This window comes from Scomber japonicus, chromosome 5, assembly GCF_027409825.1.
Source record: "Scomber japonicus isolate fScoJap1 chromosome 5, fScoJap1.pri, whole genome shotgun sequence".
Lineage (NCBI taxonomy): Eukaryota > Metazoa > Chordata > Actinopteri > Scombriformes > Scombridae > Scomber > Scomber japonicus.
The window spans coordinates 2,686,352-2,697,862 of record NC_070582.1 but is presented as its reverse complement, the minus strand read 5'-3'; the positions used below and the strand labels follow the sequence as shown (position 1 = coordinate 2,697,862).

At 43.6% G+C, this 11,511-nt stretch overlaps 1 protein-coding gene across 1 annotated transcript in view; it reads right to left on the bottom strand.

Moving 5' to 3' along the window:
* tnnt3a (troponin T type 3a (skeletal, fast)) overlaps positions 1–10,426 on the bottom strand; it is a 23,831-nt gene extending 13,405 nt beyond the window's left edge. The window contains exons 1-5 of the mRNA XM_053319394.1: positions 10,390–10,426; positions 10,191–10,208; positions 6,440–6,480; positions 6,221–6,234; positions 3,300–3,491 (exon numbers count right to left, since the gene is read on the bottom strand). Of these exons, the coding sequence (XP_053175369.1) occupies positions 3,300–3,491; positions 6,221–6,234; positions 6,440–6,459 (226 nt within the window). The 5' untranslated portion in view covers positions 6,460–6,480; positions 10,191–10,208; positions 10,390–10,426. The remainder of the gene's footprint in view (positions 1–3,299; positions 3,492–6,220; positions 6,235–6,439; positions 6,481–10,190; positions 10,209–10,389) is intronic.
* Positions 10,427–11,511: the final 1,085 nt, after the last annotated feature.

Genomic DNA, 11,511 nt, shown 5'->3' with positions numbered 1-11,511 from the left:
GAGGAATTTAGGAGAGAAAGAAGGGAGGAAGGAATTTAGGAGAGAAGGAAGAGAGGAAGGAAAGGAGGAAGGAATGAAGAAAGGAAGGAAAGGAGGAAGGAGGGAGGGAGAGAAGGAAGGAAGGAAAGAAAGAAAGAAAGAAAGGAGGAAGGAGGGAGGAAGGAAGGAAGGAGGAAGGAAAGGAGTAAGGAGGGAGGGAGAGAAGGAAGTAAGGAGGGAAGGAGGGAGGGACGGAGGAGGGAGAGAAGGAAAGAAGTAAGGAGGGAGGGAGGAAGGAAGGTAGGAAGGAAAGAAAGAAATGAGTAAGGAGTAAGGATGGAGGGAGAGAAGGAAGGAAGGAAAGAAAGGAGTAAGAATGTAATGAATTTTGGAGAGAAGGAAGGGAGGAAGGAAAGGAGGAATGAAGGAAGGAATTTAGGAGAGAAAGAAGGGAGGAAGGAAAGGAGGAATGAAGGAAGGAAAGGAGGAATAAAGGAAGGAAGGAAAGAAGGAAGAAAGAAAGGAGTAAGGAGGGAGGGAGGAAGTAAGGAGAGAAGGAAGGGAGGAAGGAAAGAAAGAAGTAGGGAGGAAGGAAGGAAAGAAAGAAAGGAGTAAGGAGGGAGGGAGGAAGGAATTTAGGAGAGAAGGGAGGAAGGAAGGAAAGGAGTAAAGAGGGATGGAGGAAAGAAAGGAGTAAGGATGGAGGGAGGAAGGAAAGAAGAAGAGAAAGAAGGCAGGCAGGAAAGGAGTAATGAAGGAAGGAAGGAAAGAAGGAAGGAAGGAAAGGAGTAATGAAGGAAGGAAGGAAAGAAGGAAGGAAGGAAAGGAGTAAGGAGGGAGGGAGGAAGGAGCAAAGAAAGAGGGAAGAAGGAAGGAAGGAAGAGTGAAAAGAGAGATGGAGGAGGACAGGAGGGTTAAAGTGAACAGCAGCATGCCTGAACAGAATTTACCATCACATGCATTAAAGCAGGGGGGTCAACCTGATCTCATGTGGGCCGGACCATTAAAGAGAAGGAAGGGAGGAAGGAAGGAAGGATGGAAGGAAGGAAGCAAGGATGGAAGGAGGAGGGAGCACAGACAGAGGGAGGAAGGAAGGACGGATGGAAAGAAGGGAAAAGTGATAGGAAGTGATAGGAAGGAAAGGAAGAAAGGAAAATGGATTAAGAAGGAGGGAAGGAAAGACAAAAGGAAGGAAAGACAAAAGGGAGGAAGGAAGGAAGGAAGGAAGGAAGGAAGGAAAAGGGATTAGGAAGGAGGGAAGGAAACACAAAAGGGAGGAAGGACGGATGGGAGGAAAAGGGATTAGGAAGGAGGGAAGGCAAGACAAAAGGAAGGAAGGAAGGAAGGACGGAAGGAAAAGAAGACAAGAAAGCAAAGAAGCAATGAAGGAAGGAAGGAAAGGAAGGAAGGAAAAGAAGACAGGAAGGAAAGTGGGCCGGACTGAACCCCTCGGCGGGCCGGTTCTGGCCCACGGGCCTCATGTTTGACCCCCCTGCTTTAAAAGAAGCAGCTCAATATAATATAATATAATATAATATATGGTGATACACTATTATATATTTATATTTATATATAATTACCTTCTTTCACCCAGAATTCAAATTAATTTAGCATATTTAACCCTTTATAGGACACTCATTGAAAGGAAGGAAGGAAGGAAGGAAGGAAGAAAGGAAGGAAGAAGAAAGGGGGATGGAGGAAGGAAAGAAGGAAGGGAGGAGAGAAGGAGGGAGGAAGGAAGGAGGGAAGGGAGGAAGGAAGGAAGAGAGGAAGGGAAGGAAGGAAAGAAGGAAGGGAGGAGAGAAGGAGGGAGGGAGGACAGATGGAAGGACAAGGGAGGGAGAAAGGAAAAGAGGAAGGGAAGAAAGAAGGCAGGGAGGAAGGAAGAAAGGAAGGAAGAAAGGAAGGAAGGAAGGAAGGAAGGAAGGAAGGACGGAGGAAGGAAGGAAGGTAGGGGGATGGAGGAAGGGGAGAAGGAGGGAAGGGAGGAGAGAAGGAGGGAGAAAGGAAGGAAGGGAGGGAGGAAAGAAGGAAGGGAGGAAGGACAGATGGAAGGAAGGAAAGGAAGGAAGGACGGAGGAAATAAGGAACGAGAGAGGGAGAAAGGAAAAGAGGAAGGGAAGGGAGGAGAGAAGGAGGGAGGAAGGAAGGAAGGGAGGGAGGAAAGAAGGAAGGGAGGAAGGAAAGAAAGAAGGAAAGAAGGAAGGAAGGAAGGAAAGAAAGAAGGAAAGAAGGAAGGAAGGATATTTTGGGATATTTACAGAAGTTACCAAATATAATGATTTGCCCAATAAAGGGTTAAACATTCCTTTAAATATCAGTTAAACTACTTTAAGATCATTTATTTGGATCCAGGGTGAAAAGAAGGTAGCGTTAGCATTAGCAGCACAGCATGGTGAACATGTGTGTGGATAAGCATTAGTTGGATCTGTCTGATTGGCTGAACCCTGTTTACTAGAAATGACCTTTTATATATACGCAGATTCTACTTATATGGGCATGGGCGGAGCGGGGAGGTTGCTATGGTTACGAGGGCTGGATCTGGAGGACATTGGTCAATCAACCTGTCAATCAGGACGTAGCCACGCCCTAATGCATACCCTGCTTTATCGTCACATATAAAATCAGGGAGGCCAAAATGTCCCAAATGAACATCATACTGCATTGAAGAAGGCTTTAAACTAGCGATTGAGACCATAAACACATTTTGAAAACGTTTACTGAGGTTAGAAATCAAGTGAGAAGTTGGTGAATTCTCCATTGACTTGTATAGAGACGGTCGCCCCCTGGTGGCCTTTTGATAGAATGCAGCTCTAAGTTACTTCCTGGTTGGTCTCATTTCAGAGGACAGGAACTCCCCGCCTGGTTTAAACCCAATAAATATAAAAAGTTCAGTACTGCTGCTGCAAGATCAGTGGATAAAAAAGCAGAGTTAAGACTTCCTCATTATAAGATAAGATACAATAAAGTGTGCTAAAAATAAAATGCTACATACATTAAACTGGATCTTAGTGTAAATAAATGTGAGATAAGATGCAGAATAAACCTTCAAACAGATAAAAATGAATGTGCAATGTGCAGTAAATGTAATATATATACATGTGCATGGTAAAGTAAAGATTCAGAGAGCGTTACATCTCCAGTAAAACATATTTGCAGCATCAGTTTAATAATATATGATATAATATATGATATAATAAATGAATATAGGTCATTTCTAGCAGACAGGGTTTCAGTTGGCTGGTAGCTGGTGGACCGCACCTGTCGCCTGGGAAAGGATGATAGAAGACCCCCTTCCCCCCTCCATCCATGCCACATACCTTCAGCCTCAGGCTCAGGCTCAGGCTCAGCCTCAGGCTCAGGTTCTGGCTCAGGCTCTGGCTCTACCACTGGTTCTGGTTCTGGCTCTGGCTCTGGTTCTGGTTCTGGTTCTGCCTCTGCCTCTGCCTCTGCCTCTGGCTCATGGGCCGCCTCAGGGGCCACCTCTACTTCTACTACCTCCTCTTCTACGGCTACACAACATGCAGCGAGTATCCAGGGGAGAGGAAGGGCGGGTGATAAAGGGTTAATGGAAGCGGGGGGGGGAGGAGGAGGAGGAGGAGGAGGGAAAGGGGGAGGGGGGAGGGGGGAGGAGGGAAAAGAGGTGGAGGCGGTAAGTAAGATGAAAGGTGTGAGAAGATGTGAGATATGAGGAAACGGATTCGAGAGCAGAATTTATTCATTTCATCAGATTTTGTGATATTTTCTCTCAAAACTCTTCTCTCCTTCTTTCCTCCCCCCTACCTTCCTTCCTTCCTTTCCTTCCTCCCTGCCTTCTTTCTTCCCTTCCTCTTTTCCTTTCTCCCTCCCTCGTTCCTTATTTCCTCCGTCCGTCCTTCCTTCCTTTCCTTCCCTCCATCTGTCCTTCCTCCCTCCCTCCTTCTCTCCTCCCTTCCTTCTTCCCTCCCTCCTTCTCTCCTCCCTTCCTTTCCTTCCTTCCTCCCTCCCTCATTCTCTCCTCCCTTCCTTCTTTCCTTCCTCCATCCCCCTTTCTTCTTCCTTCCTTCCTTCTTTCTTCCCTTCCTCCCTCCCTCCTTCTCTCTTTCTTTCCTCCCCCCTACCTTCCTTTCCTTCCTCACTGCCTTCTTTCTTCCCTTCCTCTTTTCCTTTCACCCTCTCTCGTTCCTTATTTCCTCCTTATTTCCTCCGTCCTTCCTTCCTCCCTCCCTCCCTTCCTTCTTTCCTTCCTCCGTCTCTCCTCCCTTCCTTCTTTCCTTCCTTCCTTCCATCTCGAAGAACAGTGAAATCTGATCTGATGAAATGAATAAATACTGCTCTCAAATCCATTTAATATGCTCTTGTATTAAGAGAGGGAATAAACTCCATAAAACTGCCGCTGCCAGATTTGCGCTGAAGCACGATGAGAGACAACAAGCAGTTACAAGAGGAGGAAATGTCATTGATGGTGATGATGGTCAGTCATTGGTGGATGAAATGCGGGTTGCTGATTTCCTGGAAACACTTTTCACTGCAACTCAAAGAAAGAGACAGTCTCTAACCTGACGCAATCTACTTCCTGTTAAACCTCTGTCTTCTCATGTTTGGTTTTTTTTTTTAAGCTAACGTTAGTATTAGCATGCTACAGTAAGTACATGTGGAAGTCAGAGCACACGTCTTTCAAATTATAAAAAAAAAGGAAAAAAGAAAAAAAGTGACTGACAAATTAGTATCAATGACATGAGACTCTGAAGTCCGCAAGCTGCATCTTACCATCGTGCTCTTCACGCCCGTCCGAGAAAGAAAGGAGCAGAAGATTATTCTCTTAAGATCCCGTTTGTACCCATTTTTTTTTTTTTTTACTTGAATGCTAACGCAAAAAACATGGGTACACTGGGGATCCATGCTAAAGCATACACAGCACAGTCCTCCTGAGCCGAGGCTAGAGCACAGACTTTAAACTTCAACACAGATGTTTTATGTGAACGTGTGTTCAGCTCGGCTCAGGGAGGACTGTGATCATGCAGAGCTGCAGGATTCATCGCCAACAGGTCAGTGCAGGCTCGGCTCATTTAGATTTTCTTTGCAAAGGTCAGATTGTTTGACTACACACAGCGATATGCAACACTGTCCTGCAACCATGCTAATGCTACAGCTAATGCAACAGATACAGATAGAGCTACAGCTAATGCTAATGCTACAGCTAATGCAACAGATACAGATAGAGCTACAGCTAATGCTAATGCTACTGCTGCAGATACAGATACAGGTACAGCGCGAGGATATTCAGATTTGTTTAACAGAGACGACATCATTGCACAACTTGAATCTGAAGGAGTCAAGTCAAATCTGCAAGCTAGAAGGGATGGAAAATAAGTTTTTCTGCAAAGTTCAGATTGTTTGACTACACAGTGATATGCAAAACTGTCCTGCAACCATGCTAACGCTACAGATAGAGCTACAGATACAGATACCGATAGAGCTACAGCTAATGCTAATGCTGCAGATACAGATAGAGCTACTGCTAATGCTAATGCTACAGATAGAGCTACAGATACAGCTGCAGATAGAGATACTGCTAATGCTACAGGTAATGCTAATGCTACCGCTACAGATAGAGCTACAGCTGCAGATAGAGCTAATGCTAATGCTACAGCTACAGATACCGATAGAGCTACAGCAGCAGATACAGATAGAGCTAATGCTAATGCTACAGCTACAGATACCGATAGAGCTACAGCAGCAGATACAGGTAGAGCTACTGCTAATGCTACAGCAGTAGATACAGATAGAGCTAATGCTAATGCTACAGCTACAGATACCGATAGAGCTACAGCAGCAGATACAGATAGAGCTAATGCTAATGCTACAGCTACAGATACCGATAGAGCTACAGCAGCAGATACAGGTAGAGCTAATGCTACAGCTGCAGATACACATACAGGTAGAGCTACAGCTGCAGATACATATACAGATGTGAGGATATTCTATGTGCAGATTTGTTTAACAGCGTCGACATCATTGCACAACTTGAATCTGAAGGAGTCAAGCCAAGTCATACATATGCAAACATACGTATGTGTCCAGTAGCTTATAAGATATAAAGGATGGAAAGTAAGTTAGACAAAATAAATACTAGGATTTAGCATGGAGCTCCGTACAGTACCTGGACCTTATTGGGGTTTTTTTTTTTTTTGGGGGGGGGGGGGGGGGGGGGTTGTTTTTTAAATTTTTTTTTAAAGGAGGGGTAAATAGTGTGACTTACCCTCGACCTGATCACTGCAAGACAGAAAGGAAAGATGATTTTAGAGGTACAGCAACTCATCAGAAAGTGTGTTTGACTAAAATAATAATCCTTCTTTCAACTGCACAGCACACACAGATGCAGGGGAAATCTCTTCACACACACTAAAAGATAATAAATTAACCTTAAATTCAGATTATTTGTGTCAAATATTGATGAAAGATGTTTGTATTGACTTACACTTCCTCTGTGTCAGACATGGTGTCAGTGGACTTTGCAACCTGGAAGCAAGAGAGAGAAGAAATGAGCTTAAAGTGAGTGTGTGTGAACAAGACCTGCGAGCGCCTGCTGCTTGTATTTATAGCTCAGGATTAAGTTGCAGATGTCTTAAATATCTACCCCACCCATGACCGGACCCCACCCTGCTCCCTGCACCCTGCACCCTGCTCCCTGCTTGGCCTTCGCATTTTTGACCCTTAGCAGTAAAAACTATAAAACTAAAAAAAAAAAAATCCTAAAGTAGATTCCTCTCAAAAAAAATTAGTTCCTCATCATTTGAATCTTTTTTAAAACAGATTATTAGAAACTTTGACATTTTCTGTGCAGATTTTAAAAACATCTTGAGTTTATAATTAGACTTTGGTCTGAAATCTGAACCCCCCCCCCCCCCCCCCCCGCCCCTTGAGTCTTTGAATCTGCTTCTCTGATGATAAATGAGAAGGGAGCCAAACATAGATTTATGCCAATGGTGTGTTTGTGACTGCTGAGAGAAGAGAAGATTAATGATGTCAAAAACACCTCCAGGGCTGCTGCAGGGGGTCAAGGTATAAAGATCACCCCCCCCCCCCACCCCCACCACCACCACCACCACCACCACCACCCACCTCCTGCCCTCTCTCATCACTCTGCATCCATTTGGCATTGAAGGTTTTTTCTTTTTTTTATCTTTAGAAACACGTAGCATCAGCTTTTAACCCTTAACCAGGCAGCGTGCAGCAGGAGATACAGACTCTTTAAGGAGCATGATGGGTTAAGGTGGTTGTTTAAATGTATATGAGCCTTATATTGGTAGAATTGAAGCTTGTTGTAGTTATAAAATTATAAAAATCAGTTTAGAAACTAGTATTAATGAGCAGAATGTTTCACTTTACTATGTTAAATAACACATTTAAGTGTTTAAGGTGGTTGTTTAATTGTATACGAGCCTTTAATTGGTAGAATTGAAGCTTGTTGTAGGTTTATACTTTGATAGAAATAATAAAAATGTGATATTAATGAGCAGAACTCTTTAACTTTACTATGTTAAATAACACATTTAAGTGTTTTTACCATTATCACCATTGTATGCCTTAATAAGGGCAACACATCCTGGTGGAGACACAACTCATAAAATCCAAAATATATTAAAAATATGAAGGAAATATTTTACTTTAGGTGCAAATGACATAACTAGTGACATCAATATGGGATTTTATACATGTAATTTTCCATTCATGCCTGTTTAAGGGTTAACAGCTTCTTAAAAAAAAAAAATCTATCACATGTAAAACATTCCCAGCATGTGAAATACGGGAATTCAGTTGTAAGAAATTCCCGCCTGGATGTCGTCTCTGATCTAAAGCTTGTAATGATAAACACACACGCTCCTGAATGCATCCATAAATGAATCTATGAGTGATTAGATGAAGGATTAGATGCATATTAGTCTCATTAGCGTGAGGCGGCCATGAAGGCGCTCCGACTCCGACACGACAACTATTTCCATCAGACAGCTGCACAGGTCCCAGATCCGGTTTCAGTTTCAAGTCAAGACCCGATGGTAAAGATTGGGTTCCTCCTTCCCTTGGACCGCTACCCATAATAATTCCACCTCCATTTCCTTATGAGGCCGTCTCGCCTCTCACATGGTTCCTTCAATCATCTCTCCGTGTGTCCCTGCTGACAGAGGCCACTTTGCTCAAGAATTAAAATAAACCCTGAGACGGAGCCGTGAAGGTTAGAGGTCTAACGCCGAGCTTCCTCACACTTGTTCTCTGAATGTCTCCTGAATGCCAAAACTCAGATTGGAAAAGGAAAAAATAAAGAGTTTACAGGGTTTACACCACCAACACCAACCACTAACCCTAACCCAACACCAATGATGTAATATATTGGTAGTGAGGAAAGAGAAAAAAGGAAAAGAAACACTCCTTCCTTCCTTCCTTCGTTCATTCATTTAGATTCTTTTTAAATCCAGTCTGGAGGTTTCTTGGCTCCTGTTCAACATGTTAAAGTGTTTATCCTCAAGGTATGAGAGCTTTAATGTCCACACATGCCACGCCCCATTTACAGCTTCACTAATAGACCTCAGCAAAAATAAATAAATACTAAAAATACCAAAAAATTATTCCTTAAAACCCTTAAACATGCATGAATGGAAAATTACATATATAAAAATCCCATATTGATGTCACTAGTTATGTCATTTACACCTAAAGTAAAACATTTCCTTCATATTTTTAATATATTTTGGATTTTATGAGTTGTGTCTCCACCAGGATGTGTTGCCCTTATTAAGGCATACAATGGTGATAATGGTAAAACACTTAAATGTGTTATTTAACATAGTAAAGTTAAAGAGTTCTGCTCATTAATATCACATTTTTATTATTTCTATCAAAGTATAAACCTACAACAAGCTTCAATTCTACCAAATATAAGGCTCAAATACATTTAAACAACCATCTTAAACACTTAAATGTGTTATTTAACATAGTAAAGTGATACATTCTGCTCATTAATACTAGTTTCTAAACTGATTTTTATCATTTTATAACTACAACAAGCTTCAATTCTACCAATATAAGGCTCATATACATTTAAACAACCACCTTAACCCATCATGCTCCTTATAGAGTCTGTATCTCCTGCTGCACGCTGCCTGGTTAAGGGTTAAAAGCCAAACAAATAAAAGAAGCTAAAGAAGGATTAAATGTCAGTGAGTCTAAAGAAGAAGAAGAAGAAGAAGAAGAAGAAGAAGAAGCAGCTTTTATCAGCCGCTGCTCTCATCATGTTATTTGAAGTTACATAACTCATTAGTATCATCTTCTGTCCTGTGAAGCGGAAAGCTGCTTCAAACGCTTTAAGCCATCTGTAAATCCCTAAGGTATGAAAACCTCCGCCTGGGACCCTGGACTCCAACCAAACCCGGCACAGAAACAACAACAACACCACCACCAACACCACCTTCTAAAATACCAAGAGGTGTCCTGCAAGAACCTCCTAAAGCTCCTAAAACCTCTCAGCTTGATGATGATGAAGGTTTTAGATGGTTTCAAAAAACTCCAGATGGAATTAATAATCCAATTTCATGGCTTCATTTTTAGGAGAGACAGAGAGACAGAGATACAGAGAGACAGAGAGACAGAGACAGAGAGAGAGACAGAGAGAGAGAGAGAGACAGAGAGACAGAGAGACAGAGACAGAGAGACAGAGACAGAGACAGAGAGACAGAGAGACAGAGGGAGAGAGAGAGAGAGAGAGAGAGAGAGAGAGAGACAGAGAGACAGAGAGAAACACAGAGAGAGAGAGAGAGAGAGAGACAGAGACAGAGAGACAGAGAGACAGCAAGGTGCCAACACATCCAGACTTATCAGCTTCTGAGGCTCAAAGCTTCACTCCGAACATCAATGTAAAGTAGATTTCATCACTGCTGAGCCTCAAAGAACCCACAAACAGCATCTCTAAGCATCTCTAAGCATCTCTAAGCATCTCTAAGCCTCGCTACCGTAGGTCCATGAGTCCATGATCTCAACACTCCCGTCTCACCTTTGACCTCTGCACCCTCACATTACAACTGGTTGGTTTAAACACATATGGACTCAGCTGTCCTCAGTTTGGGTGATGTTTGGGGGACATTTGCACTTGAGCTCCCTTTTCCTCTCATCTACTCACACACTCTCTCTCTCTCTCTCTCTCTCTCTCTATCTCCTTCCACCGACTGCTTCCTTACCTCAGAAAAGCTGAAAGACAGAAGTGAGCTCCCTTTCCTCTCATCTACTCACACTCTCTCTCTCTCTCTCTCTCTCTCTCTCTCTCTCTCTCTCTCTCTCTCTCCTCTCTCTCTCTCTCTCTCTCTCTCTCCCTCTCTCTCTCTCTCTCTCTCTCCTTCCACCGACTGCTTCCTTACCTCAGAAAAGCTGAAAGACAGAAGTGAGCTCCCTGCTGGCCGTGACTGGCTGTAAGGTTCTGCAAACTTACCGCGCTGATTATGTCCTTCTGTTATACTGACACTCGATCCGCTCCGACGCCCCATTGGCTGAAGGACCGGCTCGGAGGCGAGGCCAAGCCTGGGGGGCAGCAGGGGGGGGGGGTGGTTGCAGGGTGGGGGCAGGGTCCATGTCTTCGGCCTCTCTCCTCTCCCCCCCCCTCTCCCTCAGCTGGCACTCAATAAGGAGATGGAAGGGGCAGTAGGCTAAGGAAGGAAGGTAGGAAAAGGAGGGAGGGAGGCTCAAGTTTGGAGAAGGGGGGGCAGCCAAGACGCCCCCCCCCCCCGACCCCCCCCGGGGTTGCTATTCTGGGGAAGCTGCATTAGGCAAGCACATTTCATGGGAGACAGAGAGAGAGCAGAGTTGGACGTCAAAGGGAGGCGAGGCAGGTGGTGTTCCTCCTCAGACTCTTATAAATGTCTGAGACACACACACATAATTTACAGCGTGGTCAGAGGAAGAAGAACAAGGACCTGAATAATAATGTGTCAAACCCAAACTAACATGATGTCATCATTTGCTCCACAGTTGTTTGAACATGATTTCTTTTTGACTCTCTGGTTTATAAGTGCTTTTTATTTTTTGGATATAAAGCAGGGGTGATAAACATGCGGCCCGTGGGCCAGAACCGGCCCGCCAAGGGATCCAATACGGCCTACTGTCCGTCCTTCCTTCCTTCCATCTGTCCTTCTTCCATTTCTTTCTTTCTTTTTCCTTCTTTCCTTCCTTCGTGTCCTTCCATCTTTCCTTCCTGTCTTCTTTTCCTTCCTTCCTTCCTTCCTTACTTCCATCTGTCCTTCCTTACTTCCTTCTGTCCTAATCCCTTTCTTTCTTTTATCCTTCCTTCCTTCCTTCCTGTCTTCTTTTCCTTCCCTTGTTCCTTCCATCTTTTTAATGATCCGGCCCACATGAGATCGAATTGTTCAGTATGTGGCCCTTGAATGAAGATGAGTTTGACACCTCTGATATAAAGTATTGTCCAGTAGGTGGTGGTAAGTAGGGTGAAGATGCTTTAAAGATAATGCCAATCCTTTTTATTTATCAGTTAACTTCATAAAAAGTTCA